The sequence below is a fragment of the Podarcis pityusensis genome (genome assembly GCF_964106645.2).
Source record: "Podarcis pityusensis genome assembly, chromosome: 15".
Taxonomy (NCBI): Eukaryota; Metazoa; Chordata; class Lepidosauria; order Squamata; family Lacertidae; genus Podarcis; species Podarcis pityusensis.
The window spans coordinates 44,316,723-44,343,394 of record NC_138040.1 but is presented as its reverse complement, the minus strand read 5'-3'; the positions used below and the strand labels follow the sequence as shown (position 1 = coordinate 44,343,394).

Below are 26,672 nucleotides of genomic sequence, written 5' to 3'. Positions count from 1 at the left end.
CCTGGAAACGATGCCTTATGAGGAACGGCTAAGGGAGCTGGGCATGTTTAGCCTGGAGAAGAGGAGGTTAAGGGGTGATATGATAGCCATGTTCAAATATATAAAAGGATGTCACATAGAGGAGGGAGAAAGGTTGTTTTCTGCTGCTCCAGAGAAGCGGACACGGAGCAATGGATCCAAACTGCAAGAAAGAAGATTCCACCTAAACATTAGGAAGAACTTCCTGACAGTAAGAGCTGTTCGACAGTGGAATTTGCTGCCAAGGAGTGTGGTGGAGTCTCCTTCTTTGGAGGTCTTTAAGCAGAGGCTTGACAACCATATGTCAGGAGTGCTCTGATGGTGTTTCCTGCTTGGCAGGGGGTTGGACTCGATGGCCCTTGTGGTCTCTTCCAACTCTATGATTCTATGATTCTAGCTATGCTACCAAGCCAAGCCAGCTTGGCAGGGCTAGCCGGATGGACCATTATCAAAGGAGGGGGCCCATCCAGGAAACTACCAGAGGGCAAGACTGCCAGGCAAGGGGGAGTGGGACCCCCAGCAATCTTAGTCCTCTCTCTCTGTCTCATCCCCTAAAATCTGCAGCTTCTTTGCCCTGTCTTTGGAGATGTTGGGCAAAAATGTACGGGCCGTGGCTTTGTTGGAGCACCCCTTAAGCAACATGGGAGAGTAACAACAGGCATTCCAAGAGAGAATCATAGAATTGTCAAGTTTGAAGAGGCCCTGAGGATCACCTGGTCCACCCCCTGCAATGGAGGAACAGGCAGCTGTCCCTTGTGGGGATGGAACCTGCAACCTTGGCATTATCTGCACCAAGCTCTAACCAGCTGAACTATCCAAGATAGAAGGTTCGATGGAATCTGCTTTCTCTTCTTTACATATATATCAAGCGTGTGTAAAGTTTTTTCTTTCCTCCCAGCACTCAAGAGCCAGTGTGAATGGAGGTATATTACAGCTCAGAAATCTGTGGAATATTGTTAAATGTACTTGTTAAAGTATGGAAATCAATATACAATGATAATAGCTGATTATCTGTGACTGGATTGTTTGTTTGTAGTTGTGAATTATTATTGTTATCTCAAAACAATCAAAAATATTGCAACACAAATAAACAAACAAACAAACCCAAACCCTTTCTTTCTTGCACAGCTACTGCCTTTGTCATGCTTCTCTTTCTCAGTTAAGCGTGCGTGTGCATCCACACACACACCTTTGCTCCCTCCCTTTAGCTGGGGTGGGGAAAATCACATTTTCCATTCAAAATATGCCAGGTATATCTCCTACTATTTCCTAGCCAGCATGAACCACGAGCATTCCGTGGAGGAATCCCAAAGGTGTCCCAGCATTGCTTCTTGGTAAACATGTTAAGTGATATTCCTCTCCACAGCAATGAGTTGGCAAGTCTTGTAACAATATATGCATACAGGATGGCATCCCTTGTTGAAACCTCTCCTGGGTAAGATTATAAGATACCGTATTTTTTGCTCCATAAGATACACTTTTTTCCTCTTAAAATCTAAGGGAAAATGTCTGTGTGTCTTATGGAGCAAATGTGTGATCCCTGGGGCTGGGGACCCGGGCTTCCCCCGCCAGCCCCACAAGCTGCTGAGCAGCTCTGGGTAGCCCGCAAAGCCTCTGCAGGGCAGCGGGGAGCCTTCATCCCGCTGCCCTGAGGAGGCTTCGCGTGTCTATCCCTGGCTTTTGTGGGAGGTGGGGGAAGGGACAGAATGAGGCTCTCTCACTTCCCCCACCCCCCGCAAAAGCCCCCAAGAGCCGCATATTTTTTTTCTTGAATTCCCCTCCAAAAAAGTAGGTGCGCCTTATGGAGCGAGAAATACTGTAACTCATGATCTGCTCAAGAGAGGCCTAGGGATAGTGCTGCAAATGTTTACTGAAAGGGCCCGGGAAAGCAGACAGGCTCTATGCCAGAAAGGAGCTTCCTCCGACTTCTTCTCTGAAACAATTGCCAAAACCATTTTATTTAGAGTTGGTTCAATGATTTATTTGTTTATTGTCTATTCCTGTTTGCTTTATTTATGCAGTGTGTATAAAATTGTCTTGTTATGGCTTGGGTTAGTTTTCGACAAATAGATTGATTTTTTCTTTTATCATATTATCTGAAAAACAATCAATAATGCTTCATTCGGATGAGCTTTGATTCCTTTGCAAGATGGAGTTGTAATAGCAATAGGTTAAAGGAACAATATTAAATTTCACACACACACAAGTGAAGCAGCTTTGTGGAGTGGCAGAGTTACTACTGCATCCACAGCCCTGCCGCTCACAGTAGAAGGGGCGGACGAAAACAAACCGGTCCTGGATTGGGCCTCATGCTCTTATGCTCTTATGGCAGTGATACTGGCCCAAGAGCCCGAGAATCCCAGGCCAGCTCAGCCCTCCCATCAGAACACCCAGTTCCAGGGCTTTCTTCCCGCCTGCACATTTGGAGGGCAAAAGGGGGAGGTAAGTTTGGACAGGAGAACTGGGAGGAGGGACAATTTAACACCCACTCCAGCCAGGTGTGAAAAAGGTCCCCTGGACAGTTAAGTCCAGTCAAAGGCAACTATGGGGTTGTGGCACTCATCTTGCTTTCAGTCTGAGGGAGCAGGTGTTTGTCCACAGACATCTTTCCGGGTCATGTGACCAGCAGGACTAAACCGCTTCTGGTGCAATGGAACACCGTGACAGAAACCAGAGTGCACGGAAACACCATTTACCTTCCCACCACAGAGGTACCTATTTATCTACTTGCGCTTGTGTGCTTTTGAACTGCTAGGTTGGCAGGAGCTGGGACAAAGCAATGAGAGCTCACTCCGTAGCGGGGATTCAAACTGCCAACCTTCTAATCGGCAAGCCCAAGAGGCTCAGTGGTTTAGACCACAGCGCCACCCGGAGGGGGCTGGAGGGCTCTGCCCCTCTGTTTTCAGACTGGTGTCTTTGGGAAAGCTGACAGGAGCTGCAAAGTGTCTGGTTCAGAATGAATCTTCCCTAAGGGAGGAGAGTGAACCATTTCGGAAAGCCCAAATGGGAGCAGGTAGAGCCAGGTAAGAAAAGTGCTGGGGGACATGACAGCAACCCTAAGAGGCTAATGTGCTGTAAAGCCTGTGTGTCATACACCCTGCCCAGGCCTGCATCCTGTGGAGGTCACCTCAGTGCTGCTAACTTCACCCCCAAGGCACACTCCATTGTCTCTCGTGACAGATGGATGCCACAAGATTTGGAGAGAAACACAGTATCTAGGTGTTGACATGCTGACGATAGAAGTCTCTGAGCCAAGACGGGTGAGCAGGGTGCTTGGTGGAGTACTGGAGGTGGTATAGCTCTGAATACCAGTTGCTAGTGAGCCAAGGTTAAAGGAGTGGGATGCTGGGCTCATATCCTGCTTACAAGCAGTTTGAGAACATGATGCTGGCCCAGATGGGCCTTTGGTGTGGTCCAAAGAAACTGACAAAAGAAACTTAAAAGTAGTGAAGATGTTTGTGTTTTACCTTCCTCAGCAACATGGAAAAATTAGGTTTCCAAACAGCTTTACAAGCCAAAGTGGTTGTCCTTAGAATGCTGAGGATAGAGAAGATTCTGCAGGCAAGGCAGGTTGAAAAGCAGACAGGCAATGGATGCATTAAGCTCCCAGTCAAGGCGTGGGAAGCAGCAGACTATTCCATATACACCACCGGAACTTCTCTCTTGCATCGGGTGACTCAAGACTGGATGTTTGTTTTCACTGCCTTCAATGACAGTTGCCATTCTTCTCCTTAGGAAATAGTATCTTTTCCCAGTGATCTGCAAGGATGACTCCTCCAAGAAATGTTGTACTCTGCTGCTCTCTGGTGATACTAAGTAGGAATAACTGTTCAAATAGCGTTTTGAATTTCCTCCAGTGAGTAATCAGATGTTGTTGCTTAGAGAGGGATGGGAATTAGTTATTATTTTCATTCATTCTACCCCACCTTTGTAAAATAAAATAGTTATGGTAAAGCTGCAATCCTATGCATGCTTATTTGGAAGAGAGTCATCCAGAGCTTCCTTCTAAGGTCATTTCCACACCATACACTTAAAGTGCATGGCTTCCCCAAAAGAATCCACGTCATTGTGGCTCTGGCTTAAATGCATCTGTTTAGGATTAGCCTGTAAATCAGTTTAAATTCCAAGTGTGTCAGCCTCTAAGTTGGGAAGCCCAAAATTATATAATGCCCACACAGAAAAGTACTTGTTATAGTATTGATGCTTGTCAGTTGTTTGCACGCACACACAAAAACACCACCCAAGTAATAATAAACCACTGCTTTACTAAAAAATTTAGAAATACAAATCTTAACATCTGACAAGATTGCATAAGTTACACCTTCTCCCAATCATAGCCTATGTACATATTTACAAAAAAATAAGTTAAACAACACAGAATAAGATAAAAGAAGAGAGTGGCACTGTATACAACATGCTCTTCAGCCTGGCTTAGATGCAAAGAAAAAGCATCCATATCAGATCAAAGGAGTGGGAAAGGGGCTAATCTACAACTTCAGAGAATGGAGCTTTTAATCCTGGAGTGCCCAAATATTTGCTGGTAGAACAGCTAGACTCCATTAGCACTGGCTTTGCTGCTCCGAGAGGCTTCTATTTTCGTCTGGAAAAGAACAAGAGGCAAACCTGAGTAACAAAGGAGATGCTGCTGGTGTACAGTTTTGGAATACTCAATATCAATACACCTTCTGATACAAAACACAATGCACTTGGAGATCAGTTCCAGAGGCCTTGCTTCCAAATGAGGGTCCTCAGGGAGGAGAGAGGGAGTTTTATAGCAACACGGGCCTAATACAACAGCAGTTCTTTTGCAGTCCAGCCATAGCATTGCATTCCACTGATTTCATGGTGATTCAGTCTTTGGCACCTGAAAATGCACTTCTCTCATCGGAAGAGCTTTCTAGCATCACCTCTCTCATCTTAGTCATTTGCTCCTAACTGCACTTTCTAATCAACTTGTATGAGTGGTGATTTGTTTATAAAATGTTAAATCACCATGTTATATATGTTTCAACAGGTCAAGAAAAGAAAAAAAACACCATATTGAGGTCTCGGTAATTCATGTGTATATTTTATCAGTATGAATGAACTTTATTACGTTCACAGACCAGGATAAAAAACAAACAAACATATAAATAAATAAAATAGCAGTTAGGATTTTTTTAACTGATAAATGTTGGAGCAAATAAGGACAAAGAAACAAGCATACGATAAAACAAGATTAAACATGGATAATGGATGGATAAAAACTGATAATTAAAACAGATAAAAACTAAAAACAAATAAAAACATGCAGTTAAAACAACTGTAAGGGCATAAAAACTAAAAGACTCGCAGTTAAAACAACGATAAGAGGCTGCAGAGTAGAAGCCTCTGAAATAGAGGACACTCACAGCCTTAGAAACTGGTGTGCAAATATGGTTAAAACAGACAATTAAAACAATGTACAACAATAAATTTAGACACAATGTGCAACAATAAACTATCCCAGGGAGTTGACTCAGAGTCACCCATGGAACCGAGTTTGGGGATTTTCATGCCAGACTATTTTGAGTTGGGCAATGGTCTGCGTCTATAGATTTGCACACAGAATCTGGCAACCATCCAGGTCTTCTTCTGTTCTTTGCCTAACAGCAAAAGGTCAATTTTTGCTTTTGCGGGAGGTCAGCGAGCCTCACCAGTAGGGGATCAATGAACTTACTGTGTGCTTCTTCATAAAAGGGACATTTAAAGAACAAGTGTTCTGGGCTTCCTATCTCTCCCAATGGACAGGTGCAAAGTCTCTGGGCATAGGGGACTTTTCTAAAGGCTCCATCCAGGACTGGCGAGGGAAGAGCCGTGCTTCTGGCAAGTGTAAATGCCCTTCTTGCATTTCTAGATACAAGAAAGAAGAGATATGCTGCCGGTGCGGCTATGTATCTCTCGATTTCAGTCGGGGCACCTTGCGCAGTCCTGTTATCTCTCGGTATCTAATATTCTTTGCCTGACCGTGGCTTTTGCCTGGCCCAAGCCCAGACTTAGAAGGGTCTGAGGGGCAAAACCCAGTTTCGGGAGGGTGTTCAGAACTGCAGTCTGCCAGTCTGACTGGAATTGGTCGCAGAGGATCAGTGGGGCTATCCCTCGGGGGAGCAGATTCAATGTCAGCTATTTGTATATTGATGTTAAGCAAATGCTAGCCTCCACTCTCATCATCCCCGTTTCCAATCTAACCCATGCGTTTGAGACACATCTGGGGACTTGGAGGAGAGCTCTAAGAAGTCTAGATTGAACTCTCTCAAGGGGGAAGAAAGCAGAGGAAGGTGGACCCAAAAAGGAACCATACAGGAGTTGTGCCAAAGTTTTGGCCTTGTATAATTTTAGAGCTGCGGGGACCAAGAAGCCCCTTGTGCTCTGAAGAATTTAAGAATACAATTTGCTGTTTTTTCCGCTGAACTCCCGATGAAGTTTATGTGTAGTTTGTTGGTTCCTGAGGCCTGTACCACCATTCCTAGATACTTATAGTTTGTGACTTGTTCTAATTTATGGCCTTGGAGTTCCCAGCTTCTAAGCTTTGGTTTCCCCCCAAAAGCGAGTATCTTGGTCTTTTGATAGTTGATTTTGAGACATTCAGATTCACAGTATGCTGCGAGCTTTCTTAGTGCTCTTTTGAGTCCAATGGGGGTTCTGGATAGAATTACTGCATCATTGGCATATAGCAGGACCGAAATATGCCGATTTGCAAGCTTCGGCGGGTGGAGTTCTGAGTCATTGAGTGCAGATACTAAGTTATTTAGATAGAAATTAAATAATAGAGGGGCCAGTAGGCACCCTTGCCTGACTCCTTTGAAGGTTTTAATAGGGTCCGTTAGGTGTCCTAGGCGGCTGCACCTGACTCTAAGGGCCGTGTTTGCGTGCAGTGCCTGGATTAAGCGCAGGAGCCTTCTATCTATATTGGTACCCTGTAGTCTGTCCCAAAGTCTGGTTCTGGAGACTGTATCAAAGGCTGCTTTTAGGTCAACGAAGGCAGCGTATAGTGAGGCCTGCCCTCCTGAGTTGTATTTGTCGATGAGATGTTGTAGCGTTAGGCAGTGATCTGTCATGGACCTTCCAGGTCTGAAGCCCGCTTGTTCTATTGCCAGGATATCTTCATTCTCCAGCCATTCTGTAAACTTATTAAGGAGGTGCTTTGCGTAGAGTTTACTGATTACACTTAAAAGGCTAATCGGCCTATAATTCGCTGGGTCCCCTCTGTTGCCCTTTTTATAGATTGGAACTATTATGGCTGTTCCCCATTCCCTTGGGATGCGGCCAGTGTCATCTATATAGGTGAAGAGGGTGGCTAAGAAAGGTGCCCACCAATCCACCTGTGCTTTTATCATTTCTGGCGTAATGCCGTCTGAGCCTGGGGCTTTGGCCGTTTTCAGTTGGTTTATATATGATTTCACTTCAGTTACTGAAACAGGCGGCCATTTAGCCAGTTGTTCTATATTATAATTTCGTAGTGGAGGTTCAGCATCCTCGTACAAAGATTGGAAGAATGAGACCCACAGGCTAGGAGGAATTTGTGAGGGTAAGGGGGAAATAGCTTTATGGGTGCCAGAAGCTACCAATTTCCAGAATAGTGTCTGATCTTTTGCTTTTGCCGCACTAATTAATTCTAGCCAACATTTTCTGGTATAGGCATTCTTTTGGTGGAGTATTAGGTCTTTATACTCTTTTTTTAGGGCACGGACAGCAAGATAGGCTTGATGTCTGACAGAATTTTCGGCTGTCAGGGCGGCTTTGTAAGCATTTTGCAGGGCTTTCTTTGCCTCAAAGCAGGTATAATCAAACCAGGGTTTATTTGATGTTATTGGTTTAGTTGGCCTTTTCTCTGTGGTATTAACAAAATAGGGTTTTAATTGTTGGAGCAGGCTCTCATACTTGGAAACTGGGTCCTCAGGCCTAGGATTATCCCCAAAGTCAGTTAAAATTGTACAGAGTTTTTCAGAGGTTAGAATCTTCTTCAGTTTGGAGTCAAGTGCAGGGGTCCATTTGACTCAGCAACCAGGTTGCTCTAATGCGGTGATCTCTGCAGGGTATACTGTTCTCAGGAAGGGTGACACGTTTAACGGAGACACCTGGAGGTGCAAAGGGAAATGGTCCCCCTCTATGAATGGGAGCACTTTTAAATTCACTATTTTTGTTAGCAATTCGCTGTCCACCAACATATAATCAATTGTGCTGGATCTTACCCCAGACATGAATGTATATTCCCCGGGGATGTCGCCCCTGGTGCAACCATTTAGGATATGAAGACTTAGCTGCCTAGAGAATTTGAGGAGGCAGGCTCCAGCAAAATTTGAATGTTGATCCTTTGACTGCCTTGGTAGTTGTAAAGCCTCCGGGCCAAAATCGTCAGGGTACCCTATTTTTTGCCTGTATTTGGTTTCTAAACGGGTCATCAGGACCTAACCTTGTGTTTAGGTCGCCCACCAGCAGGACCTTTGCTCCCGGATAGTCCGTTAGCAGTAACCTGACATAAGAGTCCAGTCTATTCCAGATGCCCTCAATATCGGTTTTTTTGCTTGTTGGGGGGATATAAGCATTGATAATTAGTAAACTGCAGCTTCCCCAGGATATGAGTAGGGCCATTGCTAGGTGGTCTAGGGGGGACAATTCCTTACAGGTGGCGTTTAGGCAGAGTGAGATTAGGATGCATAACCCCCCCTTGAGCCTCCCTGGTCCTCTGCCTGCAACCGCTCTCACTGCATATGTATAGTATCCTTCCAATGATGGGTTTTCAGCCGCCCACGTCTCCTGGAGAGCGATGATATTAAAGTTTTGACGGTAGAAGGGAATGTCTGTAGAATGGGAGAGGCATCTGGACTAGCCGGCAACATTCCAGGAGATGATGTTTAGGGCAGCAGTTGATTCTTGCGTTTTTAGATTCCAGGCTCTCATAGCTGTTTTCTGCCGCTGATTCCTCGGGTCCTTTGAGTTTGGCTTGATTGAGCCACGATGTGGAGGAATGGGGGAGCCTTTTGAGGGGAAGACTAATTTGGGGGTATTAATTTGTCTGTCCAGGCAGTCACCTGCTAAGATCTTATTTAATTCCTCTGCATGAATAGCTTCTAGGATTCCCAGGCAGTCCATGAAGATTGAGCCAATTCCTGGCGCTGGCACTACTAGTTCAACTTGTTGCGATTTGTACTGGGTTGTTGGTGGAGGTGTAGGAAAACCCGTTTCTTCTGGAGACAGATATCGACAAGTTGTCCATTCCTCATTGGTTAAAGGCTTTGATTTGCAATTGATGTAATTAAATTCCATGGGAGGAGGCGGGGCTAGAGGTGGAAGGGACTTCCTTATGGTTGATAATCTTTCAATTAGTGCATCCTGGGAAAGTAGGATCTGCTCGAGGTAGGTTGTTAGGAGTTGTTCATCCTCTGAGGAGAAATCCTTTTCTAGCTTATTTGGTGAGGGCCGGGTTTTGTACAGCCTGCCAGACTGTTTAAGATTGCCAGCCTCTGGGTAGAGCGGCTTACCATTTCCGGCGCTGTTGGATTCTGCAGTGCTGGTTTTGGTTTTTGGTCTGACTGGCCTATGTGCTCCTAGAAGTAGTAAAGGGTCTTCGATGTTTTCGAAGAAACAGTGCACAAGCAAGCCAGCCCTCAGGAAATTGTCTTTATTAGAAAGGGTCTGCTTAGTTGAGAGCCCGTCCTTAAAAGTCACGATAGCCCTATTTTGGGCCGTATCATGAGGGACAAATTTTACCTTGATGATATTTTCTGCTGTCACGAGGCCCCTGGTGACTATTCCGATTTTTTGGGGAATATTTACTTTTCTTTGAGCATATGATGAGTGTCCTCTATTTGTGGGAAGTATTGTGAAGGCAAGTTTGTGATTGTTTAACGTTAGCTTCCAACAAGTCTGTGTTGTTTTATCTTGATCCCTTCTTGTTATGTTAGGGTACACGGGATTTCTTTGTGATGTCAAGAGAAGGGTTGGTTGCATGGGAGCCGGAATTTCCTTTGGCTTTCCTATTTCCCCACTAGAGGGCGGTGTGTGATCTGCTGGGATGTGGGGCTTTTCCTCAGAGTGCTTTATTGGCATGCATGAGTTTGTGATTTTCTTTTGGGTTGTAGAAGCAGAGTTCTTTGTTGTTGTATTCTCCAGCAGCTTAAAGAGCTTCTGGAAATTCATTTTTTTAGTCCGGCAGGTCGGCGTTCCCTTTTGGCCTCTCAATTTGATGTTTTTGGTCTTCTTCATTTTTTGTGCTGAGCATTTTCTCTTTAAGGTCGGTTTCTTGGGAGCAAGGGACCCTCCCTCCTGCACTGAATTGTTTCTGTTTGTTTTTTTGTAATCGAGTCCCAGTTTGGTTTCACCTCCATTAGTCCTATTCCCAGATGTCATGTGGGGGAGAGCGACCTCATGGTTCTTAATCAATTCAGTTAGGGTGGTAAGCAGGTTCAAGCTTTCCGAAAGGAAATTTTTAATTGGCTCAAGTTCTTTGCTTATCTGTGTGAAATGAGTTTTGAGTAACTCTTCAAACATCCCTGACAAGTAGAAGATAAAGTTGTCCGGGTACTGTAACCTTAAGGTGTTTGGCCATTTGTCTGTTTCAGTCAGCTCAGTCGGGGGAGGGCATCTTAAATTCTCTCCTGATAGGGAGGGGAAAGGAGGCTCGTTTGACATGGCTTCTGGGCTTTCCAGGAATTTCTCATGTTCTAAACTTGCTTCAGGTCCCTCTTTGGCTAGCTCAGCTTGTTTTAGTTCTGTTGCCAGGTCCACTCCCTCACCTCCAACGTTAGTTTTTTCCTCCCTTCCAATCCAGGTGTGGTCAATAGACCACTCATGAGAATGGAGGTTTCCTGGATTATTTGCTTCATCAGCCTTGGGATGGAAGTAGGTTGAAATTTTGGCCTGTTTTTTCTTTGGGGGAGTTGTTACAGGTTGTAAAGGTGAAATCCCCAGTTCTTTGCAACATTGTCTTGTAAGTACCATCTTCGTACTCAGAAATAAATGGGGCTATTTTATCCAACCCACAGCTTTATGGGCTTTTCAAGGGAGGAGGTTCAAAGTTGATTTAAGTAGCTTTGAAAGGAAGGGGAGGTTTAAAAGTCCACCCGACAGCTCCCGGAGTCCTTTACTGATAAAAGTTGGCAGATATTTTCAAAGGTTGAGCCTTTTTATCAGGGTAATTTGATCATTAGAGCTCCTACTCACTCAGGAGACTCAGTTGAGACTTGACCCGGCACCATCTTCCCCAGACTCTCTATTTTATCAGTAATTTTAATAACTATTTTGTTTGGTTAAGATGATAAAACAAAAATCTATTCGTGTGGTACATAGTCTTAAATACTGCCAGCTTAGTCATTGTTTATTTACAAGCTGTAGTGCAAGAGGCAAAGAGGTAAAACTCACCTCTCCTGCAGGAGGCTTGACTGACACCTCAGGAACTGGTAATTTCTCTGTTGGCTGCAATATAAATTCTTCACTCTTCAAGAGGGAGAGAGAGAAATAAGGTCAGAGAACTGGTTTGTAGGCCAAGATTCCGAAGGAAAAAATAGAACGATGAACCCAAGCCATTTTGTTGCGAGAGCCCTGGTGTTCTTCAAGAAAGAAATGCTACTACACCATGAGGGCAACTGGTGAACACCCTTTTAGTTACTTATGAGCCTAATTATTGGAGAAGCTTTGAGAAAACACCCAAAGAGCACACACCATTTCTCACCTTTCTTTCCTGTACTTTGGGGGCAGAATCCAACAAGGTCTCATGATCCTCATCATCTGTGTCTGCATCACCCTCCGTCTTCAGAGGCTAAAGCAAGAACAGAAAGCTTGGTGTCACCATTTGCTTTCTAGATCTCAGTGAAGCAAGACTGCCTTCACCCTAATTATCTACAGAGGGGAAATGTTAAGGCTTTCCTGCAGTGCTAATTTGGGTTTACAGCACCCGTCTCTGAGACTTGGACCCACAAGAAACAAAGTGTGTCGCTTGGGAATTGTGTGCAGATGCCGTCAGGAAGGAAGAAGTCTGTGAAAGATTTTATGCATCCTGAGATCTGCATTCTTGGGACTCGCCTTGAAGGAAGCAGCAGATACCCATACGGAGGAGGACATTATTGATGCAGGACAAAACACGGGGTTTCCCAAACTGTCTAATTCACTCAGGAGGTGCCATTTCAGTTTTCAGGTGCAGGGGAGGGAGGAGAGATGAGAGTTCAAGAGCCACCTTTCGAACTTCACAGACACGTTCAGGATTAAAGCTGCAATGCTATACTCTCTTGGGAATAAATCTTACTTAGACTTAATGAGACTCTGGGCCAACAGGTACAGGATTCAGCTGCAAGTTAGCTGGACTTCGGTTCCAATGACATCAACAGGAACTAAAAAGTCATGACAAAATTGATTGGTTTCATCAGGACCCAAATTCAACTAACTTAGACTGGACCTAACAAGGTGTGTATTAAGAGCATTTGTTATATTTACTTCTTTATACCTTTTAGCCATAAGTGCTCCTGCGAAATAATCATGTGTAGTCTAAAACTGGGGAAGGAACAGTTCCCCACACCTATTGGTGGGTCTGCCCCTCTTGTAAAAACTCTGCTGCAGTGGTTCTAGGTCATCCCTGTCAGCCTCACAAACCCACTCCTCCTCAGGAAGCCATCAGGTCCATTTCTTGAACACTGCTGCTGTCGATCCTGCTCACCTCAGCTGGATTCACAAGAGGCTTGGGCTTCACCTCTGTCAAATATAAGGCACGAGAAAGTAGCAGCAGAGAAGGGGGAACGTTTTCTCTAAGATGTAGATCTAGCCACTGTGTAGCAGAAAGAAACAAGAGAAAGACGGTGTCAGAGAATTTTGATTTAAACTGTGGTGGGGAATTGCATTTTAGTGAGCCTGAAAAATCCATGCGCAAGTGTTGGAGCATGGGCCACCTTCCCACATGGACAAGCAACCTCCCTTTACACAGTTGTTCAGATAGAGGCTGGCATCTCAACTAACATTAGGCAGCCTGCCCATGCTTGCTTTATCTTCTGCCTGATCCATTTCATTCTTAAGTTGTTTAAACTGAAAAGCAAATCCTGCAACATCCCTGTGTTCCTTTCCCACAATGCTTTAGAGTAAGAGTTCAAGGCAAAGCAGGCCTCTGCAGAGATGGGGCTGCTGGAGTTTGCCCCGGAATATCCTATGGACTCATGCTGGCCTGAGGTCAAGTCCAACGGAGAGCACACAGCAGCTCACCCAGGGGAAGGGGAGACCTAAAGATGCCAGAGGTTCCTCAACGACATGAAAATATGGGGCTCCACCATTTCACCATCCACCTGAGGCCCCACACTTTCCTGTAAGCTCCCAGCAGAAAAGGCAGTGGGGACATGTGAAGGCCATCTAGGGATGCTGGAGTGCAAAATTACAAGGCAGCTTAAGCTAGCTTTCAGCTAAGTGGTGGAATTTGGAATTTGAAGCACAGATGTTGAAGCCATATCTGTCTTGCTCAAGAGAACTCAGATCCTTCAGCACAGGATCTAATCCTGGTATGCTGAATCTCCTACCAATAACTGCTGACTCATGTGAAATGGTACCCATTTCAGCTCATTTGGGCTCTCACATAATTTGGAACAGGATGTTTAAATATGTAAGACTAAAGTCTGAAAATGGGGAATAGCACTGGGGAAACTAAGTTGATCCAATTGGGATTTAGCCATAAAAGCAGCACTACTTTCTGTTAGAGACCCTAAGGGTCCTGTTATATCAGATGATGTACTCTATTATGACATAAGAATAGAAGAACCTAGCTGCTGGACCAGGCCATTGAACACAGCATCTTCTAACAGGGACCAACGAGATGCTATGGGAAGCCTGCAAGCAGCCGTGCTCTCCCCACTCTCCATTCCCTGCCACCCCCTCACTGCCCGCAGGGCCAGCTCCTCTCCTGATTCTGGATGCTGCAGATATCGATGAGTAGATCTCTCCTCCTCCACGAATCTATGGGATAAACTTGGGCTTAAGCTTGTAGTATATTTTGTGCACATCTAGGAGATGCAGGGGGGAAATTATTCAGAATAATGAATGCTGTTCCTGGCAACCTTGAAATTATTAGTTCTGGGGGGTAGCTGACTGTTTTTAAATGTTTTTAGCTTTCTTAATGTTTTGCTTTATTTTAATTCTTTTGCTCCTTTGTTGCTTGCTGCCCTGGGCTCCTTTGGGAGGAAGGGTAGAATATAAATTTAATACAAAAGAGTAATTCTCTTCTCGGAGCTGATTCCCCACCCTCCCTCATCCCCAACCTGCCTGGTTGAGTTGCTCTTTCAGCTGCTCCTCCGTGAGGCCCAAGGACCTCATTCCTCTGGCTCTGCAGGCACTTTGCAGCTCAGACACGCTCAAGCCATTAACACCTTCCTTGGCAATCATCTGCACATAGCAAAGAGAGATCAAATTAGCACCACCTTCTTCTTTTGGAAATCAGGCCACCATCCCTTTCAGCAAGTGGTGACCTCAGAAGGTAACACTCTCTCACTGACACATACTATAGAAACAAACTGAAGCACTAAGAGTAAAACAAAGAGCCTTTTCCTGGCAATGCAGAGGGTTAAACTATTTTTGAAAAGAAAAAAATATTACACCATTCCATTCATATGCCATGGAATGGAATGGCATACAAAAGATGAACAGGTCAAATACACTGGGCGGAAGACTTGGGACATAATATACAAATGATACACTGGGAGAGGCTATAGAAAACAGATCTGAAATTTACGACATGTTCTTCACTGAAAGAAAACTATATTAAAATGATGTACTGGTGGTATTTGATCCCAGTAAAATTAGCAAAAATGTATAGAACAAGTACAAACATATGCTGGAAATGTAAAGAAAAAGAAGGTACCTTTTATCATATGTGGTGGACTTGTAGTTAAAACTTTCTGGGAAATTATATATAATGAAATGAAAAAAAAGTTTAAAATAACTTTTGTTAAAAAACCAGAAGCCTTTTTATTAGGAATTATAGGTACCAAAATTCCAAAGGACCAGAAAAAACTGTTCATGTACTTGACAATAGCCGCACGGATGTTAGTAGCCCAGAGATAGAAGGGAGAGACAACCCTAACCAGAGAAGAATGGCAAACCAAGTTGATGGACTATTTATAATGTATATACAAGATTATTGTAAGCAGGTTAAAACATTAGCAGGATTTTAAACACTCTTGTAATGTAACAGAATGTATGGATAACTTAGAAAGATAAAAATATTTGGAGAGGTATTGATATGCAGTTGAAAATAGGATGGGGGGAAGTCAGGAGATTTAGAGAAATCTCAATATTTGGATTCGGAATTGGTTTTGTTATATGTTTATATTCTTGAAAATCAAATATTTAAAAAAAAAAAAATTATACGTGGCCTTTCATTCCAACACCAAATCATAGCTTTGGGTTTATTAGGTTATCGTGCTTCTGTCAATACATCAAAAGTCACCTCTATCCAAGTTTTAGCAATGTGCAAGTTTAAAATCAGCCTACTGATTAAAAATCAAAATCCCTATTTGGTTACGAGTCCTAGTCTTAGTAACTGAAAGCTGTAGTTATGCACAGCTGTGGTTATGCAAGTTTGAAAATTTGTGACCATAGAAAGTGAGAGAAGAAGCATTATGGAGACACTTTAGCTGATTCAGTCTAGCCAGCACTCAATCACTTTCAGATAAACAATGGGTGCCCCTGATTAACTAACCTAAAAGACCGTACAGGAACTATTTTGGGACTGGGGTGTGAGTTTAATGTTTCTGACTCACAACCAGAGAAGCAGAACCTGTGAGTTTGGCACCAAATTAGTTGTTTAACTTGCTTGAAATGAGAACTTTGTGAAAATGCGATAAGGAACTCTATGCAGCAGTGTGAGTCACTCAAGCCGGAAAACTCTAAGAAACCCCAAGGCAAAGGGCCATGCAGCCAGCTACCTGATGGGGGGGGGGGCAAGGGACAGGGGTTTGGGTTTGTTCACTTTTGCTGCAGGAATTCTTCTTGCAAGTAGTAGTAGTAGCAATAGTAATAATAATAATAATAATAATAATAATAATAATAATAATAATAAATTTTTATACCCTGCCCATCTGGCTGGGTTTCTCTAGCCACTCTGGGCGGCTTCCAGGAAAATCTTAAAAATACAATAATTCATCAAATATTAAAATTTCCCTAAACAGGGCTGCCTTCAGATGTCTTCTAAAAGTCAGATAGTTCTTTATCTCCTTGACATCTGATGGGAGGGCGTTCCACAGGGCAGGTGCCACCACCGAGAAGGCCCTCTGCCTGCTTCCCTGTAACTTCGCTTCTTGCAGTGAGGGAAGGGCCAGAAGGCCCTTGGTGCTGGACCTCAGTGTCTGGGCTGAATGATGGGGGTGGAGACGCTCCTTCAGGTATACTGGGCCGAAGTCGTCTTTGCAACAGATTTTGAAACACAGGGGTTTTTTTTTGCATGTTTATTATTTTTGACTGTTTAACATTTTTAGAATTACTCTGTTTATGTGTTTGAAAGCTATTTTTGTAATGCAGATCAGGCTGGAGCAGGGGTTGGGGGGAAAATTTAGCCGCGGGCCGGTCCACTTTTCCTCAGACCTTGTGGCGGACCGGAGAAGTGGCACCGGGGGGGGGGAGCTGGAAGAAGAGGCATGGCGGGCAAGAAGTCCTCCTCCCCACCTGCTGTGCATACCTTCCCAGGGGCTGCTGCCGCAGCTTCTTCTCGTGGGGAGGCGGGGTGAGCTCGTCCGCTCTGTTCTCTGGCCCACAGCAGCACCAGGGCAGCAATGGCAGAGGGAAGACGAGTGGCGCAAAAGGGCTTGCTCTGGAGAGGGGGCTGCTTAAAATGGCGCTCAGCCAGCTCAGCCCAGCCCCCTTCCTCCTCTAGGCAGGGCAGGGAGAAGCCAGGAGGCACCACCATCACGGGGGGGGGGGATGGAATGGCGCAGGAATAAAAGTGGCGCAGCCCGAATGAACAGAATCCCCACGCCCATCCACGGACAGTCCGTGGGCCGGATCCTGAAGGCAATTGGGCCTGATCCGGCCCATGGACCTTAGTTTGCTGACCCCTGGGCTGGAGTGTGCACCAAGAAGGAAGCAGGAGACCTGAAGAAACCTTAATGGATTGGGGAAAAGCTTTTACCATGTTGGGTTAAAAGTGTAATTGTGTTATGATGATGTTGGTAATGTGTGTTCTAATGCCTTTATTAACCGTTCTGTTTTTTTTTTTTTTTCTAAACAGGAGTTCCATTTGGTTTATCACACATGTGATGTCAGATGTGATTTTCTTAGAGTGGGGGGTAGTGCTATGGGTTTGCAACTATTTCACTTTGGAAGACCTCTGAAGGCAGCCCTGTTTAGGGAAGTTTTAAATGTCTGATGTTTTATCATATCATCATCATCATTAATTCTGTTGGGAGCAGCCCAGAGTGGATGGGGAAACCCAGTCAGATGGGTGGGGTATAAATAAATTATTTTTTATATTATTATTGTTGTTGTTGTTGCTGCTGCTGCTGTTACATGGCCTGTCTTTTTAATTCTCCTGTAAAAACCTTCCTCGCCATCTAACTTATTCACACCTGCAATATCTGCCTACATCTTGAATCTCTGTGCCTGCCTTGCCTCTTCCTGCCATTGGCTGAGCTGCTCTGACCTCACATTAAGACTGCATATGGGTGGGAATGAGGTGGCTTCAAGTCTCCTGTCACTGTCATTGGTTGAACTGTTTCAGTATTAGCGGGGCAGCAAACTGCTTAAATGTACCTTGGTGGCAGAGATGATAGAATCACAGAATGGTAGAGTTGGAAGGGACCCCGAGGGTAATCTAGTCCAACCCCTTTCAGTGCAGGAATCTGATGTTATGGCACAGAACCACATTGCCATATCCATTAGAGGGTGACCTTGCAGACATCTGTATTAAATTCCAGCATCCTTGTACAAAGCTTAACTTTTTCAACTTTCTCTGAATACTATAGGTTTTTAAATGAAAGCTTGTTATGTAGACCAACTGAAATATTCTGGAGTCTTAGGATGGCGAGAAAGAAAATAGGCAGCACTTGCTGCTTCCACTACATGAAAGTAATTGGGAGTTCAGACACAGCACTTTGTGTTTACCTTCACAGATTGTGGAAAACATAATCTGTCAGCCCAAAGCACTGAGACTTGGGCATGATTGCATCTTTCAGACTCAGGTATCAGAAGAGAGAAATGACTGGCAGAGAGCTGTTAACATTTCCTTTTTTTTTTTTTTTTTTGGTCTCTTACTTCATCATCTGTTTTGATAGACCTGAGCTTCATCAAAAGCTGGAAGCGGAGGAGGTTATTAGTGCCAATGGGCTGCAGTTCAAGCAATTTGCAGAGGACCACCAGCTGTGGCCGCTCCAAGTGTTCCAGGGTCAGCTCATCCTCAAATAGCTTTGAAAACCGCACAATCTCCTGGGTGCTGGGCTGCTGGCCACTATGCCGAACCTGTACAAAGCAATGAATAAGATTCCAGCAAGAATGTGTCCTCCTCCTTCTCCTCCCATACATGCTCCACAAACAACTGGAAGTTCTTTCCTTAGTGCACATATAATGTTCAGGACATGGAGAATCTCTTCTCAAAAGGTCCTGAAATTTGGCAAGACCAACAGATACGTTCTATGGAGGCCTTGGGATTACTCAATCTCAAAACATTGTTGGAAGTATAAGCTGAGGAATGTGCTGCTACAGACAGACGCTCGATGTGGAATCTATGTACAGTACTGACTTTGAGTGCAACTGATATATTGCACTAAACCCTCAAGTAATGAGTAAAAACAAAAACAAGAAAACAATGTTGGGAAGAGTTTCCTATGCCTAAATAGGAAGACATAGCTTCTATGTGGTCTCCAAAACCTACCTACATTATTGTGGCGAGGGGATTCAAATACTTTCGGCTAGAACAAGGCTGAGGAATCTCCAGCCTGCAGGCCAAATTTGGCCCACAAGACCAATTTTGGGAAGCCATGCCCAGCCGCCCTCAGCCGATGTCACCCGTGATGTCAGGTGGGGATGGGGGTGTAAGCGTGGGGCGTCTGACAGTTCCTTCCTTTGCTGGAGCAAGGCATGCTGCCAGCCAGCCATCAGCTGATGGGCAGTAGAAGTCTGTACCTGCTGAACGTAAGAAGAGAATTGCTTCGTGGCTTCTCCAGTACTGGCTTTGTTTCTTCTGGCCAGCTCTGCGATGGTCTCCTGCAGGAATTTGGCTAGTTCCAACTTTGCACTCAGTTTCTTTCTCTGCTTTTCTTCCTTAATACAAATAATAATAAACATTTGCAGTTATCTAACGATTTCAAATATTCAAAAGCTTTTTCAGTTCTTCTTAAAAAGGTAAAGGTAAAAGGACCCCTGACCATTAGGTCCAGTCGTGGCTGAGAACCCTATAAGGCAGGGTCACGGGACAAGAAATAACCTGGGGCCCTAAAGTTGCTGTTGGACTCTAGTTCCCATCAGCCTCAGCCAGCATGGCCAATGGTCAGCGACGATGGGAATTATAGTCTAGTAACATCTGCAAGGCCACAGGTGAGCCTTCTGTGCTGTAAGATATGCCAATATTATCCTTTTGCTCACAGCTAGTCAGTTTCTGTTCCACTGTTATTTTTCATGGCTTAAATTTATAGGAGATAACAAGAGATCAAAGACTTGCTAGAGGTACTACTGTAGGTTCTTAATGAGCATGAATGCTAAAATTGCCTGTGAGATAAAGAAGTACAGTTTTCCTGACTGCTGCTTTAACTCCATCAAGGTGCCTGTTCCTCTCTATAGGTGGCAACCATTTTGTGCACAGGTTCTGTTCCTGGCCCCCACGCGCATTGGTGGAGCACGCATAAACACACCTCATCCCATTCCACCCTCTTCTGTGTCCAAAGGGAGCTGTGCATCAACTGAACGTACCAAAATGGTTGCTGCCTATATTTTATTCTATTATTTCATTCCCAAATCCACTGTTGGGCAATACTTTTGTTAGGAGTGAACAAGCTTTTGCATTTTCCCAAACTCTTCATCAGCAAGATGCTACAAAAGGAGGCAGGGGGCTGGATCTTGATGCCATGAAGACTCAGTTCCATTTGGGACTCTATTCTGAGATGTAGATTGCACACCTAGATTGCTAGGTGTTGCAGGTATCAAGTTATGCCTAGGATTCTCATCCCCACTTGTGAAAGCATAATGCCTGGCACTTACCCATATCTGACTTCTTATCCTTTTATTCTATCCTTCTTTCAAGAAGCTCAGAGTAGTGTATAGGATCTCCCACTTGTCCATTTTATCCTAAGAATAACCTTGTGGGTTAAGAGAGTGTACGTGCAAGTGTGTTCAGCCCAAGGCCGAGAGGATTTGAACTTGGGCCTCTCTATCCCCCTTCATACAGCTTATGGAGACATTGATTCCCATACAGCAAACAGATGCAGCAGAGTTGGAGGCAGACAATTCCTGACACAGTGGCGCCACATCATGCTATGATACGCTGTGGTTGAGGCGAAGGCTGAGCTGCTTTTCATACTGACCTTCTTAGATTCGGTTTCAAAGGTTGAAGGCAGCATCTCAGGAAACAGTTTCAGAAATACAGGTAAGAGGAATTCCATGAAGGGCACAATGATGAACACCAAAAAGGGAACCAGCCGGAAAAGATCAGCAGATGTTCTCATCAGCTGCAGAGGTTAAGACACAAAGCAGAACAACAGAGTCTCTTCCTATGCATTCAACTTGTCAGCAGAGGCCCTGCTCAAAAGAACCAGGAAGGTGACATCAGCAAGGCTAAGTGCCTTTTTGTTGCTCTGGAATTTCAGAGAAGCTTTGCAATGCACTTCCCTACTTGTTTTTAAGATGTCTTTCAAATAATTTTGTTGAGGCAGGATTTTAGTCTCCTATATGGCTGGAGAAATGTTAAGCTAGCTCCCATTTTCTTGTTTATGACACCATCTTTCATTTTGCTAAAGCTATGCTGATATGATTTTAAAATTATAAGCTACACTTCTTTCAGATTTATTTCTTTAAGGCATGGCTAAGCAATCTGAGAAGAAAATGGTGCCTCAAACAGCATCTTCATATAAATATAAGATTGCACAAAATCTTGAAAGCATGAAATGGAAAAAGGAGAGTCTCTCTTTTGCAGGACTTAGATGTACAGAAGCAGTTAAACTGAGTTATCTAGAAGAGAGGACCCTGTGGCTCTCCAAAGGCTGAAGAACTAGAACTCTCATCATGTCTGATGCTTGTTGACATTAATGCAACATAGTAATTCACTTTTGTTGAAAGAAATGTAGCTGCACATTTCTAAATTGAGGTAAATCCACTATTGTTTTTCAATAAAAACTGAAATTTATGTTGTATAACTAAGTTTTCCTGGTTCGTACAAATCAATATACTAAACTGACATATAGCAGCTTTAAAATGCTTTTTATTTCAGTATTGCATGCTTGTCAAACAATGTTTGATTTGCTTAAATACTATGCTTCAAAACCAGTACTAAACTGTTGAGATTTGACTTCTGTGAAAAGGTTCCTTCAAGAATTATAGAACTGGGCTTCAAAGAATAAGCCATCAAAGGTAGGTACATTATTGCAATTCCTAAGCAACATACACTTTTAGGAGCTGAATAAATAATGAAAGTTCTGCCAGTTAAAAATAGGACAATAACATGTATTTAGCCCTGAAGAAGGGGATTTACCTTTTATTCACTTTAAATTAGCAACCTTAAGAGCCACATTGAAACAGAATTTCCCCTTCTACATCTTAAAATATATTTTAAAAAGCAAGCTCAGCTGCTTAGAGCTTGGTGCTGATAACACCAAGGTTGCAGGTTCGATCCCCCTAAGGGACAGCTGCCTATTCCTGCATTGCAGGGGGTTGGACTAGAGGGCCCTCATGGTCCCTTCCAACTCTAAGATTTTTTGTCTGTCTATCCTTGATCACTGGCCGTGGTCGCTGGGGCTGATGGGAGGGGGTGTCCAACAACATCCGGAGGACCAAAGGTTCTTTACTCTGTCCTGCAGGGATTAACTTTGACAGTACACAGTATTTTTAAAAAATATTTTTTGAAACTAGTATTTTGTCACAGCAAGCCAAATGCGCAATTTTATTAATGACAAGAAATCACAAATTGAACTGTGCTATAAATTAGCATAATGATTTCAATATGTGCTTTTTTCCTGCACAAGTTAAAAACTCTCAGGCCTGAAAAGCACCACCTCAATGGGCTTATTTCGTTGTGTGGGGAGAGATAACAACATTAACTTAGGATTGTTTACGTAATTGTGCCTTTCCCTGGTCCCCCAGCAAAAGTAGCATCAACCTTTCAGCTGAGTATTTGAGAAAGCAGCTGATCAGAGACCATCTCTCCCAGGCCATGCTGTGTCAGACGGTTTGCTCAGAGGAGCGTGGGAGGGAAGGGTGATCGTCTCCCCTCTTGAAGCAGCAATCCTGAGTTTCCCCCAAGGAGAAAGGTGATGCCTATGACCTGGCCTCAAATACTGGAAACATGACAGGGAGAGAAGTCATCATCACGTCCGGCATCTGTGTGTGTGTGTGTGTGTGTGTGTGCATGCGTGTGTGTGTGTGTGTGTGTGTGTGTGTGTAAGTAATCCATATTATGTGATTTCCACAATCAGGACATAGCTGACATCCTATGGTACACATAAGGTTGCCAGGAATGACTGCCTCTCTAATTTCTGTGTTATGCCATACTCCCCCCCACATGGCAGCCACTTTGTGAGTGGCACCCCCAAATCTGAAATGTGCCCACTGAGCCAAAAAGTTTGGCAACCTTATCAGACTAGTGAACAAAAATTTGGAACCAGCCCAAAAATCTGACGGTAGGGGCCAGTCAGCTCCAAATATTCATTTGATTGCTTGGTCCAGTGGACGGGACTCCACTGCTGAGTGCTTTCCATTCAATGCTCACCCTTCGCCTTTCCCTCCGAGTGAGAACTTGCCCGTGTAACAGCCTCCACACCATCCTAGCAGCAACTTTTGTGTCAATCCAAAGCAGATGGAATCCATTGTAATAATGTTTTAGTTCATCTATAATCCTCTGGCGTAACGGTATCTTGGCAGTCTCTGTCGCTTGGTCCACTGGAACTTTGGCCAGCTCCGTGTCCTTTGTGACAGTACTTTGGCTAGGCTGAGTTTTGTCCTGAAGCTCTTGGTGCCAGGAAGCTGACGTGTGAAGCATTCGCATGGGCTTAGTTAGCAACTGAGGTAACCTGATGCCCTGCTGCGCACTGAGGAGCAACTGCTGGCTCTCAGAGTCCTTCAGGTAAGTTCGGTTAAGGTGGGAATCCAACAGCTGGGCAAATACAACCGATGGGGAGAACGGGGAGCAGATGGAGTGTACAAGAAGATGAGGTCCCCTGTGAGGGGTAAGAGACAAAACAATAATTGCTGTAACAAAATACCAAAAATACTGGTACTGCCCAAATTTTTGCAGGCCTTTGGCGTCAACTAAAGATGCACTAGTTTGTCCATGCCTGTAGAGAAGGGTGACTGGAATCTGATGGAGCAGTATTCCTCACCTGCTGTACTGTGCAATTTTGTGTGTAGGGGTGTGTGTGAGAGAGTTTATTCTGTACAGCTGTTTTTAAATGTTTTAAGTGTTTTGTAATTGTAGTTTTGTCTGCCTTGTACCTTTATGGGAGAAAGGGCATAGCAGAAATACAAGAACACATCTTTAAAATATTGTGATCAGTACTCATCCCTCTCCTCAGCTTAAGAAGGAAATTGGGTCTTGCCCATGCTGGGTTTCCGAGGTACTTGGAAGCAGAGTAGTCTTTGCTCCTTCTGTGCATCTCTGAAGTCCAGTGCAACAGCAAAGACAAGATCCTGCCCTTATCTGGAATCCTCTATAATGATATTGGGGTTCAGAGGTACACAGAAGCCGAAAGACTCCTTACTGCATCTACAAACCCTTGAAGCTCAGCACAAGATCAGGTATGAGCAGTATTGGTGAACGGGCAAATACCTTCATTGGCCCCTGAGTATTCCATTAATCATTCCTGCAACCCAATGTGTTTAATGAGTGGCGCTGTTTCTCACTACGATGACGACGCACTTCTTCCAAGCTTTAGGCAACTGAAACAGTGATGTATTATAGTCCACAAAATAATGTCAATAATTAATTTCTTACCTGGACCTAGCTACTGCAAGGAATATGTTACAGCTGTAGAAGGCCATGTTCACCTGGAGTCAGTCTGTTTGGTCTATGGCCTGGCAGAATGAAAAACAACATTTTAAGCTAACATCTGCCTCTTAAAAAGGGAATTCACTCAACTAATGTAGCAGTAAGCAACTTAAAATGGAAGTTCATTAAACAAACTATTCCTTTTCATAGTCTTCAACAGAAGATACTACAACAGGTTAGTAAGCATTCTGTTTGTCACAGACACAGCTTCCATCTGAAATGGTATTTTCAGCCAATATATAGGATCAGGGCTGTTTCGCTCATTGCACATCAAGAAATGTGTTTTCCATGACTTAGTCATAAGGTGGGAAGCCATTACTAACCCATGTTCTTTGATTCTCCCAGCATGAAAAGCGCTCTAGCCCTTTTCCCTAGCCTTGCTTGCTAGGGATGCTCACATAAGATTTTGTTGGAACTCAAAAAGCCCTGCGAGATCTTGCAAGAGCATCCCAAAACTGGTGCGTGGAGAGGACCTTGCCCCTTAGCGAAGCAGAGAGCTTAAAAGCTCTTTTTGCACCAGGTTTCACTGGCACAAAAAAAAAGCTTTTAAGCTGTCTGCCTTGCTTTCATTTAACATGTTGAATTTCAACCAGCCGGCCTTCAATTATGTATGGTTGAAATCACACGAGTTAAATGTACGTAACATGTGATCGTACTGTAATATAGGAGAGGCAGAAACTCTTTGGCTCTTCAAATGTTTTGGTCTCAAACTCTGATCAGCCGAATCTCAGCAGGGTCAGCACTGATGGGAGCTGTAGCCCAACAATATCTGGAGAGCACCGTGTTGGCTGCCCCTGATCTGTATTGGCATGCTGCACAGTGGTCAAAAACAAAAATGTGATGATTCAAAAATGAATCGGCCTTCATTGGTGCTTCATTCCAGCAGTTTGTTATGCTTTAACTCAGCGTTCAAAATTTGCCAGGCACATTTTGCACCTGGCTATCAGCCACTTGCGACCAAGTGAAGCTGCCTGAGCACCAGGATGGCACCTGACATCTCCACCCTCTGGAGGTCCATGCCTGGATCTGGACTGCTTTCACACATTAGCAACACACCCTGTAGAATTCTATCTGTTATATTTTATCTGCACAAGAAGAATGAATTTCAGGAATCAAAAAATCTTATTGAAAAATACGACTTTTGAGCCTTCTGGCTGAAAAATGGTAACTAGGCATTCCTTTTTGGCAACTGAAACCCTGGTTTAAGGAGCCATTTGGCATCTAGCTTGTATATCTGAGTTTGCAACACTGCTTTAATTTTGCTCCGGGTTATGAGCTGCATTCTCCTTTTTATCTGTATTGATTTTAAAGTGGCTGCTATATTTTTATGTTGTGAACTGCTCTGAGATGTATGGATGAAGGGTCGCCTGCAAATTTAATCAATAATGTTGTTGCATGCTGCCTTGAGACTGAGAAAGTAGTGTTTTAATTAATAATAAAATTATTTTAAAAACCACCCCAAAAGATGGAACGCACCAGAGACAAGAACAGGACTGAGTTTTAAGGTCAAGTTCAAAATCAAAACTTTTTAATATTGTGCAACAACCTAAAGCCCAGGATGCTGACGGGCTCTGCCTGAAACCCGCCGCTCGGTTTTCTTCCTGGCCCGCTCTCGTCTGCCCAGCCCGGTCCCTCGGGCCCCCTCTCGCCTCCCGCCAGGACCCCGCTGCCCCACTCCCGCGGCGCACCCGGCCCCCTCTCCCCGCCCCGCCCGTACACGTGACGCCGCATCCCCACGTACCCTCCTTCTCCAGGGAGCGCCCGCCACGGGCTCCCCGCCGCCCGCTCCGCCACCGGCCGCTTTCGGCCCCAGCGGCCCCCGCGCGCGCGCCCCGGATCCTCTTCTTCTCTCGCGAGCGGATGCCCGCCAATAGGGATGCAGGGCCAGGGTGACGCGCCCGAGCCCACTTCCGGGGCCTTCGCCCGGCATCTCGGAGGAGGAGCCAAGGGCGGAGGGCGAGCTCTCCTGCTGCCCCCTGGCGGCGAGCCCGGCTTCCTGCAGCCCGGGGCGGCCGGCGCCTTGGCTGGGACTTCCGGGCGGACGGGCATGGCAGGAAAAGAGATTTCTGACTTCCAGCGCGGAAGCGGAACTTTTCCTATCGCTTTGCGCTGCTACAATTGTGTTGTCGCCATTTGCTTCGTTCTGGGGCTTTTAAATCATCGAGATTTTTAAATTTTGCAGCTTTAACATGTATGTCTTAAATTTGGTAGAATTTCATTGTTGTAAGCTGCTTTGAGACTAACAAGGTGAAGAGCGAGATAGAATTTATTTAAATAAACAATACACTGTAAATCAGTCACTGCTGCAAATGGTTACTTAATTCGATGGTTGCAGATTGTGCTTTTTGCATTTAATCGCCATTTAATCCCACAGTTTACGGTTTCCCCTCTTTTCTGCTACATCCCTTTGTGGGAGATGCACCTGCCAACTTTGGAGGGCCAAGCTAGATGTGCCTTTAACGTCTCTTTGCAGTTTGCATGCAAGGGCATC

The 26,672-nt window shown here is 44.5% G+C and overlaps 1 protein-coding gene across 2 annotated transcripts; it reads right to left on the bottom strand.

Annotated features, from left to right (window-relative positions):
• Window positions 1-4,263: 4,263 nt before the first annotated feature.
• LETM2 (leucine zipper and EF-hand containing transmembrane protein 2) lies at window positions 4,264-26,000 on the bottom strand. 2 transcript variants are annotated; one of them, XM_080982499.1, is made up of 11 exons: window positions 25,923-26,000; window positions 24,128-24,207; window positions 22,907-23,354; window positions 20,511-20,654; window positions 19,117-19,254; window positions 18,250-18,453; window positions 14,269-14,388; window positions 12,686-12,793; window positions 11,708-11,794; window positions 11,398-11,472; window positions 4,264-4,618 (listed from the first exon to the last, which is right to left on the bottom strand). In XM_080982499.1, the coding sequence occupies exons 2-11, from the start codon at window positions 24,172-24,174 to the stop codon at window positions 4,568-4,570; spliced, it is 1,422 nt and encodes a 473-aa protein (XP_080838625.1). In that variant the 5' UTR covers window positions 24,175-24,207; window positions 25,923-26,000; the 3' UTR covers window positions 4,264-4,567. The 2 variants fall into 2 exon arrangements, with proteins under 2 accessions (XP_080838625.1, XP_080838626.1); XM_080982500.1 differs by lacking the exon at window positions 25,923-26,000 and adding an exon at window positions 25,658-25,721.
• Between the last annotated feature and the right edge of the window lie 672 nt (window positions 26,001-26,672).

Bases quoted from the DNA above. Each gene is read 5' to 3' on its own strand.
- LETM2 (XM_080982499.1), bottom strand. From the start codon at position 24,174: ATGGCCTTCTACAGCTGTAACATATTCCTTGCAGTAGCTAGGTCCAG. The intron at 18,454-19,116 runs GTACAGACTTCT...TGCTTTGTACAG, and splicing joins TCTCTTCTTACGTTCAGCAG to GTTCGGCATAGTGGCCAGCA. The intron at 4,619-11,397 runs GTGAGTTTTACC...GTTCTTTTCCAG, and splicing joins TCAAGCCTCCTGCAGGAGAG to ACGAAAATAGAAGCCTCTCG.